The 27,500-nt window shown below is 42.1% G+C and overlaps 1 protein-coding gene across 3 annotated transcripts in view; it reads right to left on the bottom strand.

The window, feature by feature from the left end:
* The window catches only part of FAT3 (FAT atypical cadherin 3), a 1,056,928-nt gene that overhangs the window by 204,508 nt on the left and 824,920 nt on the right, over nt 1-27,500 (bottom strand). For all 3 annotated transcript variants that reach the window (XM_029602305.1, XM_029602306.1, XM_029602307.1), the window contains exon 7: nt 23,573-23,712. In XM_029602305.1, the coding sequence (XP_029458165.1) occupies nt 23,573-23,712 (140 nt within the window). The remainder of the gene's footprint in view (nt 1-23,572; nt 23,713-27,500) is intronic.

Genomic DNA, 27,500 nt, shown 5'->3' with positions numbered 1-27,500 from the left:
ACCCAGTATTGTGATTCTTATGGCGCAGTAAGACCAGATAAGATGTCAAATAAGACCGTAATAACCCACCTAGTTTGCCCAGTTGAGATTCATCTACTTTGGGTAAGAGTAAATATAAATTCACATACTGAATGCAATCCAGCACCATCTCCCAACCCCATGCCTTTTACCTGATCTCTTCACCCTTTTTGTACAACTGCCCTCTATATCTATTCCAAAGCATGCTCAAAATCTGTTACAGTGATGATCTCCACCACCTCTGCGGGTTGGCTAATTCAGATCTTGCCATCTTTAACTTCGATTTTTTACAGGATCAATACATAAGTCAGCATCCAGGCCCTCTTCTTATTATTATTAAGTTTTGTAATAATCCCCACAGCCACCAGTGTTAGAGAGGCTGTTGTAAAAAAGTTGGCCTCCCCATCCTTCCTTAAATTTGGGTTTTAATCATGTTCCTTCCATGTAGGTCACCCAATCTTTTTGAAAACCTGATGCTGTTTGTATTACTGCTGTTTAGGGCTGTAACCACTACTTCATGCAGGTTAAGCCCAATGTTTTCTTGGAGATCTAATGCAATCATACTATTGCTGTTCAGGGCTATAACTACCACTCTGTACAGGTTACCACAATGCCTTCTTAGGAGTCAATGCAATAATACTATTGCTGTTTTGGACTGTAACCACTGCTCTATGCAGATTATCCCAGTGGTTCATTACCAATCTCTTTGCCATGAGGGATTATCTGTGTTTATCCCATGCTTGTTTTTAATTCAATTACTGTTTTTGTCTTTACCTTCTCTCCAGGAGTCCATTTCATACATTCACCATTTTCTGAGAAGAAATATTTATGGATGTTGCTCTTGAGTCTACAACTTTGGAGAATAACATCATGACCTCTTGTTTTAGAACATTCTTCCTCTGTTAAAAGTTTGCTTCTGGTATCCAATCTATGTATTTGAGATATTTAAATATCTCTATCATATACCCCACGTCTCATTTCCTCTAGGATATACATTTTTTTGGCTCTAAATCTTAAACCTTAAGGCATTTGTTGCATTTTGATAGCAAACAGATGACAAGGCAGAATTTAGTAGGACCCTGGGGATGGAGTCTTGTGGTAGGGAGGGCCGGCATTCAAAAAGTTTAGGCTTGTGGATCAAAGGCTGTTGGGACCAAGGAACTGGAGAGAGACCGGCCATGTTGCTCTGGAAAGAAGAGGAACCTTAAAAGTGTTTGAATGATGGGTCCAGAAGGAAGGTCTGATATTTGGGGTTAAAGAGAAGGAATTTTGCCTGCCATTCTGTATATAAAGTATTACTGATAGATTGGACAGCGGAGCCAAAACACCAACGGCAGAGGATAAAAGGAAAACTAGAGGAGGCAGCAAACTAGCTAATTGCTTCATCCCCCAGCCAGCATCGATCATGTATATCCTTAGCAGTGTAGACCAGTAAAACTGGGTAGAATGGATAGGTCAATTAGTATCTATCTGCCATCATCTACTTGCTGCTATGTTAGCTACAGTATATTCTACAAAAGTAGCTTTCCTATGGGTTTGAAATAGACTCAAGACCAATTAAATAATACAGCAATATAATTAAGTAAAGTGAGCTATTGCTGCATAGGCCTAGGCAAGTTATTGCATATAGTTGAGCAGATTACATAAATCAGAGTGAAATGTTTGTTTAATATGTGTTTAAGTATGCTTTATAGATATATTGTCAAATGTATAACTGAATATTTATGTTATTGTATATTATTTCCAACACTACATCAAAAGAGCATGAAATACTTCACTAATAACAAATACCTTACAAATAAAAGAAGGATATCAATACTTAAAAATGTTTAAAGAATTATCTTAACAAAAGTGGTATTTGAGTCAAAACCGCGCCAAAGTTAGACTCTACAGCCTTATGCTTTGCAACGGGCTTTAAACTGAATCATAGAAGGCACTTAAGAACAAATTATTTACCGCCTTGTTGTCTCAACACCTATGGTCTCAACCCTCACGACACTATCTTTTATTGAAAAAATAACAATATAAATTTATCCTTGAACATAAGCATGATGACCAAAATCTGCATAGATGAACAGTCTGTATTATGAGCCCCCAAACCACGATGTTTCAATAACTTACTGTCTGCATCAGGGGTTAACTCAAAAGAACGCCAACCTCTCTAAATGTTTGATTTTTAAAGTATTGATTTCTTTCTTTAAAATAAAATAATGTTAATTGAACAAGGCAGGCTATACATTTTAAAATAAATTGTTGACAACTGTTTCCCTTTATTAATATTGCATGCATAGTGCATGACATATTAATGACTAAGATTTCGAGAAACTACTGCAGTAATTTTGAGAATACAACCCTTAACAGTTATTGTAAATACTGTGCATTTCTCTCTCTCATGCATAATGCAAATTCTAATGGAAAAAACTCAGCATTAGCTCAAATGAGCTGCTAATACTAATGAGCAGCACTATCAACAACAAAACAAAATGATTTCATAGAATTAATGCCTAAACATGAAATTCATAAAAATTTCAGGCTGAATCCCTAAATACAATTTAGGGAAATATTTGAAATGTATTATCTGTATTATAATAATGTGTCTGGAAGTTAAACTAAACTGTTTTTCTTTATTTGGGTATTGCCGAGGCTTAAGGCAACAAACACAGCCACTTTTTTCATATCGAATATTTTATAGAAAGTGTTCTTTTCCCAACCCCCTTCCTCCCCCTTAAATGTATTTTTCAGGACTGCAAAAGTCTCAAGACACATCTTTGAAATTGTATCATTTTGCATTATGGGAAGGGACTCCGGGAAGGCTGACCCATTTCTCTACGCATTTAAGCTCTGCCCCAGTTTATAGTTAGTGCCTGTTTTTCTCTATCAAAGATTCATAAGAATATAAGAAGTGCCACGCTAAGTCATATGCCCACTTCAGATTCCACACAACTCCGCTGCCCGATCACTGACTGGCACCTCCAAGGGCGAACACGTCAATCCAGGTCTCTGTTCCCTGCACTGGCTTCCAGTCCCTTATCGGATACAATATACAATTCCTGTTACCATTCCAAATTTATTGAACAACGTAATTTCCTTTCCTCTACTCAAGGCCTTCTTGATGTGCCTTCCATAAGACTGGCACATCTCGATGAGAGGAGGGAACAATCCTTTCCAACGGCTGGACCTGTCCTTTGGAATTCACTTCAAGCATGCACAAGGAGCAGAAAAGATGCAAAAGATTTTAAGAAAGCACTCAAGACTCATTTATTTCAGATGACTTATGAAACATGTACTTAACTAGCCCTCATAAATTTTATTTTTATGTCTGCTATATTTTTCTCTTTTGCAATTTTATTTTGTCTGCTATGTCTTACTGTCATTTTATTGCTTTGTAATACTATTTATTATGTATGTCCCCCGCCCTGAACTATGGAAGGGCGGGTAACAAATATTTTAAATAAATAAAATCAGCCCAAAGGTCCTGTGTCCGAGACAGGCCAACCCGGGTCACAAATACCTGCCACATCCCAAAAAGAGTAGATTCTTCACTTTTCCAAATCTGCCTGGCTAGTAATTGCTTATAGACTTTTCCTCTAAAAACCTTTCCAAAACCCTCTTAAACTCAGCTATGCTTACTTGCTTCCTGTTTCCCAACAGTTACAGGCATTTTAAATAAAAAAAAAATGTTACAGGTCACTAATGCTTATAAATTAGGCAAAAGTAAGGCTCAGAGAATTACCAAAGACTTTACATTCAAATGGTAACTCAAAGATCTAAAGAAATACAACAGAATCAAAGCAGGACAAAACTCAAAAACTACTTTAAAGTTGTCCATCATGAATACCTTTGCTTAATTCACAAACCCATTTTGAGCAAATAATGGACAAGTGCTAAGAACTGCTTTGCAAATGACTGAAGTAAGAAGTATGGATGCCACTAATTGCTTGGTGAGGACCCTGTGTTGTTGTGCCAGAATCTATTAGGTTCCCAAAGTACTTAAACTTGGTTTATGACTGCACATCACCTATTTCTAGATCTGGAATTTAGATTTAATTATTTGCCTTGCCAAATGTGTGCTCAAGGTGTGTTGCAGTTCAGGAACTGTAGTTATTTTCCTACTCAGGAGGACTAACAATGCAAGCTGCACCTGAGGCAATGGACGGTGAAGTGATTTAGCCAAGGTCATAAGGAGTATCTGTGGGAGAGGCAGAATCTGAACTCTGGCTTCCCTGGCTCTTAAATCGGAGGCTCTAATCACCAGGCTATTACTCCACTCCTCCATCTTCTTTAATGTTTATTTTGTTTTTCAATGGTAAATCACTCTACGAGTCCCACTAGAGAAATCAAACACGCTAAAGCACATCAAAGCATAAAGATTTCTCTTCCAATGTGTATTCAAAAATGTAGAATGCAATAGTCTACATTTTCGAATACATAGTGGGAGAATAATCTTTCTTTTGAAGTCTTTTTAATGCTGCCAAATGGGCTTATTTGAAACTTCTCTAAACACTTCCGGATAAATGCAAAGAAAAACAATGGCCAGTTCTACAGGTTTTCATTCAAACCGTGTAACTGGAATTTCATCAGCCTGTTAAAATTACTGCTGCAAGAAACCGGTTGGAAAATCAGCCTGCTAAAATTATTAGGGGTAGATTTTAAAAGTGTTGCTTGCGCAACGTGGACACATATGTGCGTATGCGGGCTGTGCATGAGCAACACAAATTTTAAGAAGCTGCGAAGTACGTATCAAGAAGGGGATGGAAAATGGGAGGGGCATGGATGTTTCAGGGCAGGGCTAAGACTTACATGCATAACTCCACATTTTAAAAAAGCTGACCATGGCGTGTCAGCCATGGTCAGCTTTATCTGTGTGTTATCTGCCTAACTTTACCGCTGGCCCTGATAAGGAGCAAGTCTGTAGATAATGGGCTTTAGGGCTTTCAGCACAACGCGAGAGTTCGGGCTCAAGTGGAGGGCTTGCAGGATGAAGAATAAGAGGGGTCTTCAAGACCTCTATATCAATTGGATAAACTGGTGGACTAATTTGGAAAAACTGGTTTTTCCTTCGCACAAACCTTTTTAAAAATATGCCTGCATATGCGCGTAAAAGCTGCTAAAGCCCTAGCAGAAATACGCGTGGGACATTTACTCAAGCCACCTCTTAAGATTACTTGTGGGAGGGGTATTTTAAATGATACGTGCGTACTTGTGCGAACGATATAAAATTGCAGCATATCTCTGCTTGCACGCCGATACACTCATTTATGAGTGCAAGTGCATTCCTTCTAAAATTAGCCAGTTAATGCACAATGACCTTCTGTTCTAGCAATTTTCTAACCTATGAAACTGACTAGCATAAATAAAAGGGTCTTGTTACCCATAAAGAAGAAATGGCAGCACAGTGATGTAAATTTATATAAGCATATTGATATTTAGGTAGTGAATTCCTGTTTAACTATATTATTTGTGAATTTAAGTTGATTTCTTCTGTTTAGCCTTGATTGTTATGTGTTGATTTGTTGTTACTATTTTATGGATTTTATGTATGCTTTTGTTAACTTCTGAGGACTGATTATTGAACGGGATGTAAATTTTAAAATAAATAAATAAATGAATTCCAGTCTGGCTTTTGTCATCTACAGTCCACCATCTTCAGTGACCTCTTCATGGTCAAGGCAAAGGCCTTTATTCATTCCTCATCCTCCTTGGCCTATCTGCTGCTTTTGACACAATTGATCACCATCTATTCCTTGACAGACTGTACAAAACTGGATTTTAGGACTTTTTCTTGATTTTCTTCTTACCTTTCCCAACATACTTTTACTACATCCTTTCTGGTGGTTCTGATATTTTTCGTTTGGAAGATGTGCCTCATGGCTCTCTCCTGGGTCCTCTTCTCTACACTTCTTCCCTTGGTGTTCTTATCTCCATCCACAGCTTTCAGTATCATTTTTATGCTGATGACTCCCAGAGCTATCTCGTTACACCAGAAATTTCACCAAGAATTCAGTCCCAAATCTGTGTACATGTTTGATATCGCCATCTGAATGTACCACCACCACCTTAAACTTATCATGGCCAAGATGGAACTTTTTAGTCTCTATCTCTTCAAAACCTACTTACTCTCTTTCCGTCTATGTGGATGGTATCCTCATTCTCCCAGCTTCCTTGGCCTGTAACTGTGAGATAATTTTTGATGCCTGTATCTTTTTTTCTACACAAATCCAAAACACTGATAAAGTGTTTAAAGTGTTTACTGATAAAGTAATTTCCACCTTCAGTTTCAATGTAAACCGGTATGATGTAACTACTAATACTGGTATTAAAAAAAAAGCGTTACATAAATAAATAAATATTTAAAAGTATTTAAAAGTGAATTTTAAAAGTATGATGTGTACATCAATTAAGTCAGGGGAGGGCAAACTACACCCCATGGGCCAAATCTGGCTCATCATCAGCTTTCTTCCAGCTAGCCAATCTATTTAAAAATTACACTATGTGCAGCTTGCATGACGCTGGACCCTGAATGGCGCGCTGTGTTTTAGAAATGATAATCAGAAGTAGTAATAGTAAGTCCATTTAAAGAGATGAGGTCCATATTCAAGAGCACTTAGCCGGCTAACTCAGAAGTTAGTCGGCTAGTTGAACGTTTGGGCACATATATGGCTAAATTCTAGTCGGCTAATAACTTAGGTGGCTAGAATTTAGCTGGATAAGTTAGAGGCCTCTGGAGATAAATGGGAGGAGCTGAGTTAGCTGGCTAATAGCTAGATTAATCAAAATGTGATAATTTTTGCATGAATAACACCCATAATAAATGAAAGGGGCATGGCTATGATAATGTAAGAGTTACCACACCCTGTGATATTTGTACTTTGCAACTTGTGAAGTGCCCAGACAGGCATTTCTCAATGTTTTTCTTTTTCTTTTTTTTTTTTTTGGGGGGGGGGGGGGGGGGGAGAAAGAGAGCCTCTTTATAAGGTTCTCATAGTAGTCAACTCTTTATACCACTATAGGAGGGCCAGCAAGTAACTCGAGGTGAGGTTTTGGTGGTACTCTCGGGTTTTGGGGCCAGTATTATATGCATAGTGAGATATATGAACAGCACAGTACACATCAGTGAAGATTTGACATGATTTGGAGTGAGGAAAGTCACACAAAGATGAGATTTCTACAGTGTTCTCTCGCCCTAGCTTGAGACTTTCCTCACTCCAAATCATGTCAAAACTTCACTGATGTGTACTGTGCTGTTCATACATCTCACTGTGCATATAAAACTGGCCCCAAAACCCTAGACCACCACTAAAACCTCACCCCACCTCAAGTTACTACCTGTCTCTACTATAGTGGTATAAAGAGTTGACTACTATGTGTACTACCCTAGAGGCTCTCTCTCTCTCTCTCTCCCCCTCTCCCTTCCCCTGAAAAATGTCTGAAACAGATTTTGTGTTATTTATTGCAAATTCCATTTCAGGTACATCACACACAGCTTAATACCAGGAAAAAAGGTGTGGTTATTTCCGGCGTTAAAAATGTGAAGTAGTGCCCTTCATTTTCATTGATCCCGCCCAAACCCCTCTCCAATCGTGCCCCTCTGAATAAATTCAAAAAAATTTGCATTTGTGTTGTGATAATTATTGCATGCATTATTGCGGACATTAGGGCCCTAACGCCCGCGATAGCACCCATAACGCATTTTGATGAATGACCTTGTAAGTTAACCAACTAACTCAGATATCCAGAGTTAGCTGAATGACTTAGGCCTGGATTCATCATTCATCCCTGAATGATGAATCAAGCGAAAACAGGGGGGGGGGGGGGGCCGGCCTGCGAAAGCTCGCAGCCTTCGCACCACCGCAGTTTGCCAGCTGCTGGCTTTCGCACCGAATAGCACCACCGTGAAAGGTGGTGCTATTCGGCATGCTACTGCCGACGATAGCGTTGGTATCGTTATCGCCGGCAGCGAAGACACCACCGACTCTGCTCCCTCCCCGACTTCTCCCCTCCCCCTAATTTGCATGCTATCGCACGCGAAAAGGGCCTTTTTGCGTGCGATAGAGGTTAATAGCACGTGATACAGCCATATCGCGTGCGCTAAGCCTTTGATAAATGACCCCAATAGCCGGCTAAGTCTGGTCGAGCAAAAGAGCTGTTCTAAAGTTAGCTGGCTATATTCAAGAGTGTGGTTGGTTGCATTATTGAATATACCTCCAAAATTAACTGGATAAGTTTATCTAGTTAAGGGCCTGATTCACTAAGCATTTTTCCCATAAACATAGAATGGGAGAAAAACCTTAGTGAATGAGGCCCTAACTTTGCTAACCAGGCTGTGCTTGAATATGGACCTCCATAAGTCTTTCAACTTCTGAATTTTTTTTAAATATAAGCCAGTACTTTAATAAAGTTCAAATATGCATCTTATCAATTGCAATCATTATCTTCAAATCCAAACATCTAATCTGCTTAAAGAAACAATGCTGCCAGGTAAACTACTGTGATTTCCCATAGCTGGCCGCTGGTGGAGGGCAACCACATCAAATATAATGGGTGTTGCAATGAGTGACGTCTGCTAAGCAGCTGATGTTTGGCAGTACAACTATACAATTTATTTAATGGATAAAATAATACATTCTAAAGTTATTATTGAAAGGATTGGTTCTTTAGAAAAAGATCCAGAGAATGTTCACTAAACTCTGGAAAGGTTAAATGTTAGAGTTCTATATCTGAAAGTTTTCTCATACTTCATTTCATTTTTGCATTTATAAACCACATTTCTTGTAAAATACAACCCAAATTGGTTTATAGCATACAAATAAAACACAATAAACATATCAACATAAATTATGCATACAATTATAATCTAAAATCTATTCCAACCCCAAACTCCCCTCTCATTAGAGCAGGAGCAGAGCTTATACTAGGAAATAAAATTTGCAAATCAAATATAATAAATAATTTAAACATCGTCATAATCTCACCCTGATTATTCATTCTTACTACTAAACAACCAACTCAATGCCCCTATTATTATCGCCAAAAAATTCCATAATCCTCGTCCCTCCCAGGTGCTGCTAAAGCAGAGACGCCCTTTGGTTCACCCCCCTTTGGTGGTACTCTGTCACTCACAGAGTGCTGACTACACAATAATTTGGCTGTTGCCCAAGGATGTGACAGTTGTAACCTGGCTGGTGCTGGACTTGCCAATCAATACCACCAGTAGCATTTACACATCAAACTGTATCACCTCAATGACACAGAAACATAGAAACATAAAAATGATGGCAGAAGAAGACCAAACGGCCCATCCAGTCTGCCCAGCAAGCTTTCACACTTCCCCCCCCCCCTCATATCTGTTACTCTTGGCCCCCATCAGCAACTCCCTGGTTCCAGTTTCCCTCCACCCCTGCCATCGATGTAGAGAGCAGCGCTGGAGCCGCATCCAAGCGAAGCATCCAGCTCAATAGGTCAGGGGTAGCAACTGCTGCAATAAGCAAGTTACTCCCATGCTTATTTGTTTACCCAGCCTGTGCCATTCAGTCCTTGTTAGTTGTCTGAATATAATTCCTCTTTTCTTTATTCCCCCTGCCGTGGAAGCAGTGTGTTGCGCTGGATATGTATTCCCAGTGAAGTATCCGGCTTAATTGATTCAGGGTAGTAACCGCCGTAACAAGCAAGCTACTCCCATAATTATTTGTTTGCCCAGACTATGTAATTCATCCCTTGTTGGTTGTTGCCTGAATATAAATCCTCTTTTCTTCCCCCCGTCATTGAAGCAGAGAGCTATGCTGGATATGCACTGAAAGTGAAGTATCAGTCTTTCCCCCCTTGCCGTTGAAGCAGAGAGCTATGCTGAATATGCATTGAAGTGAAGTATCAGACTTATTTGGTTTGGGGTAGTAACCGCCGAAACAAGCAAGCTACGCCCTGGTTTTTTTGTGAATGCAAATCCTTTTTTTCCACATTTCCTCTTGCCGTTGAAGCATAGAGCAATGCTGGAGTTGCATTGACAGTGAGTGTGTTTATTGAATAAGGGTATTAATCTCCAGGTAGTAGCTGTAATTTCCGCAAGCTACCCCCATGCCTCTTCTCTTCATTCACATCCTTTAGACTTTATGGATCCACAGTATTTATCCCATGCCCCTTTGAAGTCCTTCACAGTTTTGGTCTTCACCACTTCCTCCAGAAGAGCGTTCCAGGCATCCAAAGGTTTCGGTCTAATACATCCAAAGGTTTCGGTCTAATACATTCAGCTCGTTTATTGTGCTGAGATTGATACTCAATGAGAATGCTGTGAACATCACCTAGGAGTTCAACCCAACATGAGTCATGACAAAAGAATGGGGGGAAAGAGGAAAATAGCCAGAAAGGTGGTGAGCAGGCAGATCACCACAATGAAAGAGATGTTCCGCTTCACTAGGCTGGATGGAAGTCTCTGGTTGCTTTTATGAGATCAAAGTTACCAATTCCTTCCTCTAATCCTTGGGAATTCTTCGTTTGCCCTGGAAGAAAGGGAAGGCAATACTGCCTCAGTTTTCAATCTCCACACAGGACAAGTAACCAACATTGTTTGCACTGATGCTCACAGATGTAGCAATCTTGTCTTCTTTCAATCTGACTCTAGCCATTATAGGTTTGTTTTCACTCTCTTCATGATCTGCAGGTGTCAGCTTGGAAGTTATTTTATCCATGTTATCATTTTTCTCAGATTCGAGCCTTAGCTGCTGCTGTTTCATTGCTATCAGCAGAAAACTTGCAGCATTGACACAGAAGTTTCTGTACAGACTTAACATTCATCTGGGGGTATCTCCCCTAGGCATGAAGAACCTCCATTCCGTTAGTGTCTGGACTTTCACCTTCTCTGCTTCCTTCTTTATCTGCTACTCCACCCTCTGCTCTTCCAGGATCTCCTAGTTAGATACTTGCTGCAAAGGAGCATTACCTTTTTCTCCAGGTCTATTTATCCAAACAGAACCACTTTTTAGCCTTTACCACAAACATCCCAAGGGGAATGTCACCATACTTTTTTCCAACATGAAAGCACTTGACTGTCTGAGGCAGCACCACATTAACAAATTGGCGTATGCTGCTTCTTGACGTCCTATCAGGGTCTTGCCACCTTGAAGGAGTGCTGTTTCTTCTCAATATCCTCAAAGAGCCTAGCATGCCAGACATGCAATTCATAACACAGCCGGTCTTTCCCCCACCTCTCGGCACACGCACACAGTAAGATGACTGGCTCTTGATCACAGGGGCTCCCTATTACTTGCACAGGTGCCTAGGAACTCTTCCAGCTGTGTATAGATTCAATGAAAACAATATAATCTCCAGCCACTTACCCATGGTTACCCCTTTGGATTTCTGTTACGTTTAGCAGCTGCTATTACAGACTGATGGAGGGATCGGGAGAAGAGAGCTCAGGATTGAGTCCAAGATGATATAATACATCAGAGAAGAAGAGATACTCTGACTGCGTGACTCAGGATTCTCTTTGGTAGTATTTTAGCTATCTGTAGCTAGTGCCTAGAGAGAGAGCAAATTCTATCTGAAAAGGGTCATAAGGGGACAATGTACAGCTTCAGCCTGATAAAAGTAATCTCTTTTCCAAGCATGGCCTTGAGCAATGATGAATTAAGGGGCGTTTAAAAAAAAATCTCACTGACTTGCCCCTAACTTAGGATAGCCAGAAGTTAATCAATCTGACAGGTGCCTTCATAGCTCGTATGCCATTAATAAATCAAAATTTCTCCTTTTCTCCTGTTTGAATCACAGCAAGAAAAGCATTTATATAGATCTTTTCTGGCACAACATATCGTAACTGTAATCTTGCTACAGGTGCAACAGAAAAACTGGAAATAAGTCTACAAATGTCTCTGGATGCTTAGCTTGACATTTTGTTTTACATTTGCTTTTCTTTAGTAGGTCTGGTTTCATTTCGTTCTCTGGCAATATCCTAAACAGCAAAAAAACAACCCCCCCCCCCAAACCCACCTGATCTACAATTACATTCCTGCCTACATTTTAAATTAGTAGTTCCAAGGTAATTTGTAAATATTTTCGCTAATATTAACATGTCACTACTTTCAGCACTGCTACCGAGTGCCATAAAGGAACTATTTTAATAAAGTGCCATCAGCTAAATATTGGAAGCAGATCATGGGTCTCCTGCTGCATTTCTGGGGGTTCCCATAGCAACCTACTCTTGTTCTATTAACATCAACAGAATAGCAACAAGTTAAGATGACAACCCTCATGACACCATGGAATGCTGCAAGATATTGCCACGTTATTGTTGGCACTGCATCAAGTAATAAAACACATTTTCCAAAACGAGAATGGACATCATTAGCTCTCTCTAGATAACATCTTTGAGAAGATACCACAGCCCCAGGACATCATACCCTCACCCCAAACACTGCACAAAAACTTTGTGACGATCAATTATAAGATATCCTGAAGTTGCACAAGTGCAACTTATTGAAGCTGCTGGCCTTCCTTTCGGTCAGTGTGAGAAAAATAGCTGAAATAAAATGAAAAGCCGAAATTTTGTGAAGGAAAAAACCAGACATCAGTTGAGGTCACTGTAACAGACTGCGCCAAAGAGGGTGGAAAACAAATTCTCAAGGGCAGGCAAATGCTTGGGTCTTTTTCTGCCAACATTTACTATGTTACTATGGATGATGTCACCTACTTGTGTGGCTAATTGATTATGCTTGTCTATGGAAATGAGCTACGTCTTTTCTTAGTGGTTACCAAAAGCCTCTAGGTAGCAACACTGACCAGGCAACCGCATTTTTGGAGCCCTATTACTTAATCATGAACGTCTTCTATGCACATTCTGATGGACAGCATTGTTTGATAATTGGACCCCATCATGCTGCAAAGAAATTTGTTAAACCCAAGTATAATAATGAGAAATGCAAGCTCTTACCTGTCTCTAAGATATCTAGTTATCTATTTAGCCGGATAAATACTTATCTAAGTGGTGGGTGCTGAACATAACGGAATATTCAGCGGCTTAGCTGGATAAATCCCTAGAATTAGATGCTTAAATAGCTGGGTTACAAGAAAATCCGTATGTAGAATAAACCTGCATGACTGAGTTTGGGCATCCTGTCATATATAAAAGGTCCTACAGATTTCAAGTTTGGTCTTCAGCATAAACGTTAATGAGAACTCATCATACCACAATTAAAAGAAATTTCAGAGGACCTATGAATAAGAGTAGTTGATGCTCATCTATCTGGACAGAGTTAAAAGAGAATTTCTATAACTGAGGCTTCATCCATTCACTGTCAGATAGATAGTCTAAAATGGAAAATGTTGAAGACTATAGTGTCTGTATCAAGTACTGGTCATCCTGTCAAGAACTCTCCAAAGCAAACTGGAAAATCATCCATTAAGTCACAAAGAACCCCAGCCTAACATCTAAATATATGCAGGTTTCTCTCGCTGTGGCTGATATGAGGGTTTGTGCATCAACCAGCAGGAAAAAAAGAGAATGGGAATTGTGATCATGGGAGGAGACCTAGAGAAAAAAACACTGCTCTCTAAAAAGAACATTGCTGCCCATCTGAGGTTTACCAAAGAGTTATCTGGATGACCCACAAGGCTTCTGGAATAATTTTCTCTCGAAGATGAGTCAAAAATTGAACTTTTCGAACCCAATAATGTTTTGTTTGGTGAAAACCAAACACTTCCTTCCAAAGTAGGAACCTCATCCATGGTGGTAGAGGCATCATGGTGTGGAGCTGCTTTGTTGTGGCAGGACCACGATAGAATTGCAATCACTGATGGACCCATATATATTCTGCTTTGTATCTGTGATGGGACTCCAAACTGGGTCCAATGTCACTTGAATATGGACTTATGTGGCGAAGACCCATGATTTTTTTGTTATGATTCCTCCCGTAGCTGTGCCATGGGAGGCCTCTCACCTTCTCTGGAGGCCACTCCGAAGCCGGGACCTCGCCTGAGTAATCGTCCGGATCTTGTTCCACAGCCTGGGAGGCCTTCGGTGTCAGGAGGGCCTACCCGAGGCCTACTCCACTGCAGCCTGGATGCTCTGGTGTGTGTCATGCCCTTCTCCTAGGGGGCGGGCCCGCGGCTTTTCCCTAATCTTGTAGGGCCAGTGAGGTGCGGCCCATCTTGACTCCTCCCAGGGAGTTGCCTGCTCCTGAGGTATAAAAGCTCTTCTCCAGCATTCATGGTTTGCCTTGCATCGGAGTTACTTTGCTCCTGGAGGTTCCTGCCTTCCAGCGCTCCGTCAGGTCTTTTGTTCTGTGTTGGAGCTCCATGTCCTGTGTCTTGCCTGCTCCTGATATTTCCTGATGTTTGTGTGCACTACCCTGTTCCTGACTGCCGGTGTGCAGTACCTTGTTCCTGATTCTTCAGTACCTCGTTCCCTTCCTGCGCTGTCCCACTCCTGCGGGTGTAGGACAGGATGGTCCGCGACCAGCCCATTGGGTCCGCCCGTGTCGGTAGGCTGTGTAGGGTGCCCTGTGGGACCGTGCCTAGGGCTGAATACCTTGAACCTTGACCCTGAATACCTTGCACTTCGTTCCTGAATACCTGGACTCTTGTCTTCGTCTACAGTTTCCGAACCTTCATCTGCTCTTGCCCTGAGTCCGGCCTGCTGCCTTTTGCCATCCCAGCGGCAGGTCCGAAAGGGCAGGGAACGGTCGGAGGACTGTTCATTACCAACTATTCATAGTTGGTTGCAGAGGCATGCAGGTCCAGCCGAGGGTCTGCCGGTCCGTTTCCTCCCATACTTGGATGCGCCACACCTATCCTCGGCGCTGCCTTGGATTCTTCTAGGGCTGTGTCGGGGCCCAAGGGCACACTCACCTTTAAGGGGACTGCTCTCCTAGCACTCCCATAACATTTTGTTTCTGTGGATTTTGTAAATGGTTGATGATGTTACCGAATATTGACTGGGAAAGTTAAGCTTTGTGGAAAAAGGACTAATATTAATATGTTAATATTAATATTAATAACTAATATTAATATGTTAATGTTAATTTTAATGTTATTGCACCACTGTTTATTGTAAACCGATACGATATGATTGGTATCATGAGTGTCGGTATAAAAAAGACCTAAATAAATAAATAAATAAATAAATAAGACAATTATACTGAACAACTACTAGATATCAGGGTGTACAGTAAAAGAGCACGGTGTATTTTAATCAGTGGAAAGGTTTTGGGTGGAATATTTATTGGGTTTCTGCTGTGTGACTCCTAAGAGGTGTGGCGAAGAGAATCCTCTAAGACAGGGTATATTTATAGGACTATATAAACCTATGCTCATGGATTTTGTGGGGCTTGGAGATTGGAAGACCACACCAGAAGATTGGGGTGTCCAGAATGCCTCTCCTCAAGGGGAATGGCCCAAGACAGGAACAATATTTTTCCTCATGGGAATATAACTAAGGGACCAGACCTTGGTCCCAAAGGTGGAATGATTGTAGGTCCCACAGTCCATGGAAGACCTGGGAGGTGGAAAGGTTTGGAGGGGTGTGGGTTTGTGATTACTTTGGGAAGTCTTAAGAAGTGTGGAGTCTGTATGGGAAGGATACAGATACCTGGTGTGATGAGGAGTGTACACATTGTGTCCCATGAGTGAACATTGATGTAACTGATGGTGATATGAACATTGAGAGGAATGTAACAGCCTATTGAAGTGTAAAGAAGAGGAGTATTTTGGGGTAGTTAAAAGAAAAATATTTGTTGAAGTTTTATATGTTGTTGCTTAATGATGCAGCCATGTTGTGGATACTTGTGAACCCCTGATAAAATCAGTGTCTTTTACTGTATCTTGATATTTTGACTGCTAGAAAATCCCAGAAATATTTCTGTTTTTTGATGATACCTCAGTATGTGAGACGCTACATCATCCCAAGGCATGGGTTCATTCAAAGGTTGATATCAGAATTGAAGGAAGGTGGGTGCAGTTAGAGGAGTTACAATGGAGAAATGGATGAGGTTGGGTTTCACTTTTCAGCCTGGACCTCACTGTCCTTGCTTCTGTGCCTGGTTCACTACATTATCTGTTAGAGCTTTTTTTTTTTTTTTTAGTGAACCTACAGTGAGACTGGTGCTCAGCTCATAAACAGGAATCAGATATCTTTCACGTTTTCTGTGTCCTGTTAGGGGGTTATATATCAGAAAATTCTAGAGCAAAATGTCAGGCTGTCTATCAACTGAAGCTCAATCAAAAGTAGGTCATGCAGCAAGACAATGGCTGAAGAAAAAACTTCATGTCATGGACTGCCCAAGTCAAAGTCCAAACCTAAACCCTACTGAAATGTTGTGGCAAGACTTGAAGTGAGCTGTTCATGCAAAGAAGCATTCAACTATCTCAGAGTCGCAAAGGTTCTGTATGAAAGAATGGGCCAAGATTCCTCAAGGTCAAAGTGAAAGACTCATCAACAGTTACAGAAAATGTTTAGCTGAAGTTATTCCTGCTCAAGAAGGTTCCTCCATTATTGAATGAAGAATACTTATTATTGAATATTTCAGTTGAATAACTAATCAACCATTTGGAAAACATGAAGACAAGTGTTTTGAAATAATTTTGAACAAGTATAATTTTATTCACTTGAGTTGCATTTCTCAAGCATTTTCAAAAACAATGATGGTGAGTTGTTTGCAAAATTGCCCTGAAGCAGATACCTCGCAGCCAAAAGTGGGCTACATTGGCATTTTCCTGGCATTCTCCAAGTGACACACGTTTGTGCTGTTCCTTATTTTGGCTATATGAAAACATCAGCGGCTAGATGCTCAGAAGTTGCAGGTATACGGAATCAGCCATTTCAAGAGTGATAAAAAAGATAAGAATGTAATTACTAATGTTTGATGGAACATAAAAGAACATTCATGCTGCATAATAGTAACACAATATAACATATTTTATTAATATTCACTATTTAATGCATTCACAAATTTGAGAAATATAAATATAAAAAAGAAGAAAGAAAAAGAAGGCAGGATGGAGGATTTTGTGACCAATGACTGATTCAGAAGTTTGTTTGAAGTTTGTGAAAATCAAGTTCAAGTCTGATGTCTTTTCCTCCAATTATTAAATATTTTAGGTAATAGATCATTTATAGCAGAAATTTTTCTGGTTCATAAAAAATTGAAAAGAATTTTTGAATTTTGAGTATTTAAAAGCTCAGTATTAGTTTCTTCTCTAATTGAAAGCTTCTTATCCCAGTTATATAATTTGATGGAATAAATAATCAAACCATATCCTTTTTGTCAAACCATATCCTTTTTATTTACCACAGGGTAATCTTTCTCTCTTATCAGGGTTTAGATTAGGATTTATTCATGTTTTGAGTATACATTGTGCTAAACTACAGACCATCTTGGGGTGGGGATTTATAAATGTTTTCTCAGCACTACAGATGCCATAAAGACAGCTATAAAAGCCATAAAAATACTGTGGGAGCAAAAAGAACTGAAACACATATTTCATATCAAACTAATATTATAAGCTTCAGAACTGATTTTTCCTTTACATTACTTTTCTTTTTCTGCATTTTCAACAACTGTATACGGCGTGTACTACTCTGTTCACTGGGTGATATCACAATTACTCAATTGTGATTTTCTGAATTATAGGCTGGTGTCCTAATCTGGGTAATTGATTACCTGGCTACAAAATTCCACACACTCACAGATTTTAGCTGACTGCCCACACCTGTTTATGAATTGCTCTCACACAATTACAGTTCTGAATGATCACGTTAATGCATTGACATCTCACAACAGAATATGAACTGGACACACTCAACGCAACTTTCTTATGCACAAATGGCACATCAAAAGCTCTACTTGTTGCAAGCTGAGAAGTGCCTAGACAGGCTTTTACCACTTTTTGGTGGTACTGCTGCTGCTGGTGAGAGAGAGAAAGAGAGAGACTCTTTATAAGGCTTTCATATAAGTAACTTTTTTATACCACTGTAAGAGGGGCAACTAGTAAACTCGGGGTGAGGTTTTGGTGGTGAGCTAGGTTTTGGGGGCCAGTTATACATGCACAGTCCGAGGTACGAACAGCACAGAAGACATCAGTTGAGATTTGATGTGATTTGGAGTGATGAACGGTACACAAAGATGAGATCTGTACATTGTACTCTTGAGAGACGTCTACTGTACTCTTCGTGCCTCTGACTGTGCATGTAAAACTGCTCCCTAAAACCTAGGCCACTACCAAAACCTCACCCCAAGTTACTAGTTGTCCTTCTTAGTGTGGTATAAAAAGTTGCCTTATATGTGTGCCTTCTCTCTCCTCCCCTCTCCCTGCCCAAAACGGGATTTGAGATAAATATCGCAAATCCCGTTTCAGGCATAACACACAGCATAAAGCCCTGAAAAAAAGGTGTAGTTAAATTATGCGATAGCATGCGTTACGCTATCGCACGCAACGTTAATCACCCCTCATTTTCATCTCCTCCCTTTTGACTATATTTTTAGAATTTGCATACCATCTCGCAGTGCATTATTTATGGTGGGCGTTAGGGCCCTAACCCTAACGCAGTTTGATGAATGACCCACTTAGAGGCCAATATTCAGTAGGCCATTTAGTGGACAAGTTTTCTGGCTAACGTTAGCTGGATAACTTGTCCTGTAAATTCAGCGGGATAAATGTCCCACTGAATATACAGGCCAAGTTACTGATAACTTTCTATTTAACCGGATATCTTCAAAGATATCCAGTTAAACCGCTGTCAGTGTCGCCCAAAAAAAAAGGATATGTTGTAAGGGCCTCTGGCCCAAACGTGAGCCTTTCCCCCTCCCCCCATTCTTATGCATAAAACGGCCCAGTCGGGCCCAGCAGCCCCAAAACAAGCACAATCCCTTCCCCTCCCCCACCCCTGCCGCCACCTTTTCCAGTTTCATTCGAAAAGCCCCTGGGCCTTTATTCTCTCCCAACCGATAGTCACAACAGAAAGTGTCTCGCCGGTCTCCCACCCTGGATTCCCGTTTCCCGCCTCATCACTGATGGCCAAAACGGGAGCAAGGGTCTTACTTACCTGCTCCCAGCGGCTCCAGCACTGCTTCTGATAGGCAGAGCTGGAGGCGTAAACTGCTCGCTCCCGGCAGGGGATCCGTTTTGGCCATCGAGGGGGGGGGGAGGGGCGAGACATTTTCCATTGGGAATTGGGAGGGGAGAATGCAGGCCGGGTACACCGATGGCAACTTTGAATGAAACCGGGAAAGGTTGCGACTGTGGCGGTGGGGGGGGGGGGGGGAGGAGAAGGGATCATTCTTATTTTGGGGGTTGCTGGGCCCGATAGGCCCGTTCATGCATAAGGGTAGGGGGAGGGAAAGGCTCACAATCAGGCTGCGGGCCCCTAGAATACAGGTTTTTTTTTGGGGGGGGGGGGGGGGTTGACACTAACAGCTACTTGCCGGATACCTTTACAGATATTCAGTTATATAGAAAGTTATTCGGCCACACAAGGCCAGAAAAGTTTAGGCATGCTCTGAAGCAGGTCTAAAGTTATCCGTCTAACCTAGCCAGATATACCTGATATTTGGCTGAGTTAGTCAGATATCTTAGCCCCTCCTTGAAACGTCCCGAAATGCCCCTTTATTATCCGGCTATAATTTAGCCAGACAAGTGCCTGAATATGCCATAACTTTTGAGTTATCCATCTAAATGGCTTCTCAGTATTTACCTCTTATCATGTATAATAAATTAAAACAGAATTATGACTGTTGCTCCTCGTTATGCTATACTATTTTGTAATGTATGTATTTGTGCCATTTGTATTGTTAATTCAATTGTTGTAAATTATATTTATTGTTTGTTGTACTTCACTTTGAATACATTGTAATGAAGTAAGAGATTTTTAAATAAAATATTTTGCTATAGGCAAGGCTGCAAGTTTTCCAGAGTCTGCACCGTCTTAGTCATCTCACTTCTTTTTCCACATACCCGTTTGCTGCAGGCAGTTAGTTCAATGAAGAAAATGAAACAAAACAAAAGCAGGGTGGTTTTTTTTTTTTTAGTATCGGCATATTTTGTTTTCACTGTGTATCAGCCTCTGGGAAACAGTTTGGGAGCAAAGTAGCCTGGGAGAGGCTGGACAGAGCAGGAAGCAGTGGGCAGTTCGCTGCAAAACACTGGCAAACAGAGAAGGGACCCTGACCAGAATCAATCCAGATCAGCAAGAGACAGGCCGATGCAATATCGGTGCGGGAAAAACGGGCGCTTATCACTGAGTGCCCGCTCTCCTAATGCGCACCGATCAACCTCTCCAGGGCGCCTCTCTGGGGTGTTCAGTTTTAGGAGCGTCCCTTTTCCTAACCTGACCGCCGGCATAGGGTTTTTTTTAAATTTTTTTTTTAAACGTTCTCCTCCTTTTTGTTCCTCCGACTTAATATCGCCACGATATTAAGTTGAGGAAGTACAGAAAAGCAGTATTTCCTGCTTTTCTGTACACTTTTTGGGCTGCTCAGAAACTGATGCCTGCTGCAGGGCAGGGGTTAATTTTGGAGAGTAAAAATGTGCACTGTATCGCATCGGCCTGAGAGTCTGGTAATTGTCCATACTATTAACCATTCTGTACCCTGCAATTTTAAGTACTGTTATTAGCAATAATATGTATTCTTTTCCTTTTTTTCTCCTTTTAATCACTTTATTTATTACTTTGGCAATATAAATGCAAACACTGTCAATGACAATAACGTTTCCTGAATTCAAATCTGAGCAAAGCACCAGTGGGAAAGAAGGAGAGAAAAATGCACCAGCAGGGGAAGAGAAAGAGAGAGAGAAAAGCACCAGGAGGGGAGGGAAAAGAAAGGAGAGAGAGAAAAGCACCAGTACAGGAAGGAGAGGGGGAGAGAGAAATACACCAGGAGGGGAGAGAAAAGGGAGGAGAGAGAGAAAAGCACCAGGAGGGGAGGGAAAGGGAAGGAAAGAGAGAAAAGCACCAGGAGGGTAGGGATAGGGGTGGAAAGAGAGAAAAGCACCATGAGGGAGGGAAAAGGGAGGAGAGAGAGAAAAGCAGCAGGAGGGAGAGAAAGGGGGAAGAGAGGAAAGCACCAGGAGGGGAGGGAAAAGAAAGGAGAGAGAGAAAAGCACCAGTACAGGAAGGAGAGGGAGAGAGAGAAAAGCACCAGGAGGTGAGGGAAAGGGGTGGAAAGAAAGAAAAGCACCAGCACAGGAGGAGAGGGGAGGGAGAGAAAAGCACCAGGAGGGGAGGGAAAAGGGAGGAGAGAGAAAGAAAAGCAAAGGAGGTAGGGAAAGGGGAGGAAAGAGAGAAAGCACAAGCAGGGAGGAGAGGAGAGAGAGAGAAAAGCACCAGGAGGGGAGGGAAAGGGGAGGAGAGAGAGAAAAGCACTAGCTAGGAAGGAGAGGGGGAGAGAGAAATATACCAGGAGGGGAGGGAAAAGGGAGGAGAGAGAGAAAAGCACCAGCAGAGGAAGGAGAGAAGAGAGAGAGAAAAGCACCACGAGGGGAGGGAAAGGGGAGGAGAGAGAGAGAAAAGCACCAGCTAGGAAGGAGAGGGAGAGAGAGAAAAGCACCAGGAGGGGAGGGAAAAGGGAGGAGAGAGAGAAAAGCACCAGGAGGGAGGGAAAAGGGAGGAGAGAGAGAAATCAGCAGGAGGTAGGGAAAGGGGAGGAAAGAGAGAAAAGCACCAGTAGAGGAAGGAAAGGGAAGAGAGAGAAAAGCACCCAAAGAGGAAGGAGAGGAGAGAGAGAGAGAAAAGCACCCACAGAGGAAGGAGAGGGAGAGAGAGAAAAGCACCAGGAGATAGGGAAAGGGTAGGAAGAGGAAAAGCACCAGCAGAGGAAGGAGAGGGGGAGAGAGAGAAAAGCACCAGGAGGGGAAGGAAAGGGGAAGGAAAGGGGAGGGGAAGGGGAGGAGAAAGAGAAAAGCACCAGCAGAGGAACGAGAGGGGAGAGAGAGAGAGAGAAAATCACCAGGAGGGGAGGGTAAGGGGAGGAGAGAGAGAAAAGCACCAGTACAGGAAGGAGAGGGGGAGAGAGAAAAGCACCAGCAGAGGAAGGAGAGGGGAGAGAGAGAAAAGCACCAGGAGGGAGGGAAAAGGGAGGAGAGAGAGAAAAGCACCAGGAGGGGAGGGAAAGGGGAGGAGAGAGAGAAAAGCACCAGCAGAGGAAGGAGAAGGGAGAAAGAGAAAAGCACCAGGAGGGAAAGAAAAGGGAGGAGAGAGAGAAAAGCACCAGGAGGGAGGGAAAAGGGAGGAGAGAGAGAAAAGCACCAGCAGAGGAAGGAGGAGAGGGAGAAAGAGAAAAGCACCAGGAGGGGAGGGAAAGGGGAGGAGAGAGAGAAAAGCACCAGTAGAGGAATGAGAGAGGAGAGAGAGAAAAGCACCAGGAGGGAGGGAAAAGGGAGGAGAGAGAGAAAAGCACCAGGAGGGAGGGAAAAGGGAGGAGAGAGAGAAAAGCACCAGCAGAGGAAGGAGAGGGGAGAAAGAGAAAAGCACCAGGAGGGGAGGGAAAGGGGAGGAGAGAGAGAAAAGCACCAGTAGAGGAATGAGAGAGGAGAGAGAGAAAAGCACCAGGAGGGAGGGAAAAGGGAGGAGAGAGAGAAAAGCAACAGTACAGGAAGGAGAGGGGAGAGAAAAGCGCCATCAGCGGAGGAGGAAAAAGAGAGAAGTAACACCAGTGGGGGATGGAGAAGAGAGGAAAGAGAAAGAGAACAAAGCACCCTTAGTGTCTCCCTCTCTATTAACCTCCTCCCCCCTCTGGTGCTTTCCCCTTCTATATAGGTGGCAACAGCACCAGCGAGTAAAAGTGTTGCTCTTATGCCTCCAGCCCGTAGGAGGGAGGATGTGAAGGAAAGAGGATCATGTTGTGACTGAACCCTACAGCCAGTTGCGGGAGTGGGGTGGTTGCCCTAATTTCCCCCCCCCCCCCCCCCCCAGGATAGCTCTATATCCTTATACCAGGTCCTTTCTTTCTAGAAAAAAAAGCACCGAATAAAATTTAAAAATGTCCGGCATCCATCTGAAACAATGCTGGTCAGCATGGACTACACAGATATTAAAATGGATCTTCAGATGTTACGTATCTTGGGGGTAGATATTCACTGACGGCCGTGTATGTATCTTAGCTGTATATGACTAATATGGCTAATTCACAATGTTTATTCAGCGGCACGGCAAAGCCACTGAATATACGCATATATGTGCGCACTTTGCCGGATAGGTCTACCCGGTTAAGCTTAGACCTGCTGTATGGGGCTAACTCCGAATATCGTTACTTATCCGTATAAGGTGTACGGCTAACTCGTTCCGCCCCCGATCCGCCCAGTACATACCTACTTTTTGTGCGTGTGACTTTTAGCCATATAAGGGACTCGTATGGATAAGTGGCGGCCGCTGAATGAAGGCGCCTATTCAGGGGCCACTACATATCCGCACAAGTCCCGCTTATCCAGCTAAATAGCACGAAATGCGCTTTGCATCTCCCACTTGAAAAGTCTAAAAACGTATACAAAGCGAATCTTCCTCCTCCCATTATTTTTTTTTTTTTAAAGGAAATAGTTCACACCCTGTAATGTGTTGGAGGCTGAATTGGTCTACCTGGGTGGTGGCAATGTTCGTCCCATCAGTGACTTCCACGGTCATGTTGTATATGGACCTCAGCTCTGCATCCAGGGGCTTTGCAATGACAATGGTGCCAACGCCTTTCTCAATATCAAAGGTACTGTCAAAGTTCCCACCTATTTGGTAGCAGAAACACAAACATATTAGCTTTAGAAACGTGGCTGCTTCATCAGCATGCATTTAATTCTTTTTTTTTTTTTTTTACACAAAGTTTGCTTTTTTATTATTACTAGTACTGTTGACCAGTAGCTCCGCTGCTGTTTAATTCAGTGCAAGAGTGCATTTTTCTTTTTTGAGTGTCCCCCTCCCACACACACAAACCCCCCCCCCCTGCTATTTCCTATTTTCTATTGGCAGTCCTCAATCCTCGACTGGTACAAGTGCACTCTGTGGCAGCTCAGTGGTTGCGCTGGTCCTGGTTTAGGCCCGGGGTAGGTCTCCCTTCCAGTGAGAGGAAGAGGAGGAGGAGGGGGTTCCTTCTGATCTGGGATGATTTCCTGGAAGAAGGGGCCCAAGTGACTCGGTCAGTTTGAGCCTCTATGGCTCCAACCCTGCATGGGAAATATGCAGGCTCAGGTTGGCTGGCCCCCCTCCTTTGACGCCTGGACCCCCAGCTGCTTTCCCCCACCCCTCTGTCAGCTCCACCCACTAGGGTTTGCCCTGCAGATTCCCTTTCCTGTATAATAGCCAGCAGGTGTGGACATTGCCGGCCAGAGGATCGGGAGCCCGGTTTCAGGAACCCAACCCAGATCTCCTGCCTGAGGCTGAACGTATTTAAGCTTCTTTCTCCCACCTCTTCCTTTATAATTGCACTCACATATCTTAGCTCTGTGTAAGAAGTGGTTAGGCTTGTTAATAACCCAGAAGGTCAACCAATGTATTCTGCATTGAACATTTCCAACAAGGCATCAACAAAAGAGAAGGAAGGGTGAGCAGGAAGAAGGGAAACGAGCAAGCACACAACAGGGGGAAGATAGCGCAGTTAGAAGGGGGAATTAAAAGAAAACTTGAAAAAATATGCAGGCTATAGACATCTCTCTGCCCAATACTTTACAAAACAGCTAAATTTTTTTTCCCCTAGAAAAAGGGCTATTTTGTTAGTGCAATAAAGCACTCAAGGGTGTACAGTAAACCCAGCTTCTAACGTGCACCACCTACAGGTTTAGTGACTTGGACTCTCTTTTGTGCTTCATTTCACCATAAAACATGTTTTGCCTTACTTCTTAACTTCCCCCTTCCCCCTCCCCCCCCCCCCCTCTTTCTTGTAATTTGCTGGCATATCTCTGACACATTTACCTGTTTAGGAAACTATTTCATAAAAGCTTGGAGTCATCCAACCATTAGCCGGAAAAAAACCCAAAAGAGGTTTAATACCGCCTTTGCGGATATCACATGGCCCGGAAACATCCAAATCAGAGAAAGCTTACAAATAATTGACATGGCCATTCAGGGGATGCATTTGATCTTACTAAAGTCACTGGCCCATGAAGAAGCCAAATGGTGACACCAGGCTGAACTCTTCCTGTATTCTAGGATCCTGAGGAGGCATTCTGCTGACAAAAGGGCTGCCACCTTTCACTGCTGAAAGGAGCTGAAGATAAACACAGAAACATAGAAGTGACTGGCAAATAAGAACCACTTGGTCTACCCTAGTCTGCCTACTTGTGACTGCCGCAGATTCTACTCAATCAATGGCCTCCTCCCTCTCTCGCCGTGCCACCCATGTCCCCACCACCAGTGTCTGCCCCACGATTGTTTGAAGTCTATTACTGCTTTGACTCCTAGCACCTCTGCTGGAAGTTAGTTTCAGGCAACATCGGAGAGGTACATTGAGCAGTGTCTGAGATGTGGAACGACCTCCTGAACTGCCCCCTGATGCCCCCCATACCCATGTTGGTAATGAAAGATAGCAGCCCGCTAATGAAAAGTCAAAATAATAATGCAGGACAAGAAACCTCATCCCAATAGTATCAACAAAGACATGTAGGACATATTTCTACGCGTGTTATTCAAACATGACTGGTTATATATGAATATTTTAATGGTTCTGAAATTACGGTGTGGTCCTGCATTCTCTACACTGCGTTTTCAGGCACTATTAGCTTTAGTAATCCCAGTAAATTCATTTTTTAAATGTATGCTCCAAAGACTGCTACAAGCCAAAGAGGAAATTGAGATACTGGAATTCATTTCAGACAGTGATTTAGTTCACATTTGTTGGCCTGTCAAAATTAATAACTCTTATTACGCGGGCTCTGCGGTTCCAACACCAATGTGCCTCGCCTTTCATTTCTTTTCTTTCTTTTAATTTTTTTATTTCTGTCAATTTTATATCAGAGAATGCAATTGCTTCAGAAATAATACACTACCGCCCTGCCAAACCTAATTACTGTCTGCTGTGGTGTCATGCCACCGCTCAGGTTAAAAAAAAAAAAAAAAAGTCCATAAATAATTCTGGATTAAAGATTTATAAAGATTGTTTCACAGGCCCTGCTCATGCTTGGAACCACTTTTTTTTCCCCCTCAACGCCTCACCAGGAACTAATACTATGCTGCGAGGTTCACAGATGTTATTTCTACCTCACAGAATTATCAAGTGGAGCTTCGTAACTGAGAGACAGCTTTCCTTATTTGAACACCTGCAAAACTCACTCTACTAGTGAACAATGTTGATTGAACATAGTTACCTTTTCTTTTGTGGTGTGTATATATGGGAGGTAGGGTTTGGGTGGAGACTTAAAACTGAACTTATAGAACGGTTTAGTAGCTTTTTTTAGTTTAAAAAATTGGGAATTACGAAACTTGGCAAGCCAAGTTAAGCTCCCAACACTCACACAGTGTGATCGTGGAGTAATTCACTGCACGTACTTGATAGTAATGCACGTTACCCTGCTTGCACGGAGCCGTTCGACTGAATTTTCTCCACAGCTGAAAGAATCATGTGCAGCCAATTTGTTCTAAAATGTATGAGGTGCATAAAGATGCAAAAAAAAAAAAAAAAAGCAATTAAATAAAATAATCCTATAAAAGGGCATACTTTAGGGCTGTGATATAGTGAGAGTAAATGTGGCGATCTGCATTGGTCTTCCGGGTTCCTAAATTCAAACACAGCTGTAATATTGCCCCCTTTGTTTTCATACAAATGACCTTACACAACAAACCTTCTTTATACCAAACAGACAAGGACCCATATTTACTTTTAAACAGAGTTTGCTATAGCAGAATTTGACAGCTGTAACAAGCAATGTTACTACACAGCTTGGCTGGACTAGTAGTTGAGTTCATCAATTCAGGTAATAGATGAGGTTATAAGTCAGTATCTTTTCACTGAGCTAGAGAATAATCCAACAAGTCTGAGATTCAAGTTCATCAGCGCAAGAATCTTCAGAACAAGTAAAACACAAAAGGAACTAATATTGAGTTTGTTTCTATGAAGAATATCTGTTTTTTACACCAAGCAGCCTGAAGAATGAAGCCCGTTTTAAGCTTGTAAAAAATGGAAATCTGCTGTTTCAGATGCATCTTAAATTATCACAGAGCGACAAATAGCTTGCAAGATGAAAAGCTGCAAAGGAAACAGGATATCTTAGAAAAGTTCTCATGAGGCCGTTTGCAAGTGAAAGATCAAAACTGCAAATCAGCAAGAAGGTGATGCTCTGGTCATGACATACATTACCTGTTATCAATATTGAGGTCCATATTCAAAAGCCATTTAGACAGATAATGTAATAGTTATCCATCTAAATGGCTTACCCAGCTATATTCAGCGCTTATCCAGCTAAATTCTAGCCGGCTAATAAGTTAGGTGGCTAGAATTGATACAGATAAGATAGGGACGGGCCAGGGGTGTAACTAGGAGGAGATGAGTTAGCTGGCTAAGTCTGGTTGAGTCAGAGAGCTGTCC

Source organism: Rhinatrema bivittatum, chromosome 5 (genome assembly GCF_901001135.1).
Source record: "Rhinatrema bivittatum chromosome 5, aRhiBiv1.1, whole genome shotgun sequence".
Lineage (NCBI taxonomy): Eukaryota > Metazoa > Chordata > Amphibia > Gymnophiona > Rhinatrematidae > Rhinatrema > Rhinatrema bivittatum.
The sequence above is the reverse complement of the archived record's forward strand: the minus strand, read 5'-3'. Positions and strand labels throughout refer to the sequence as shown.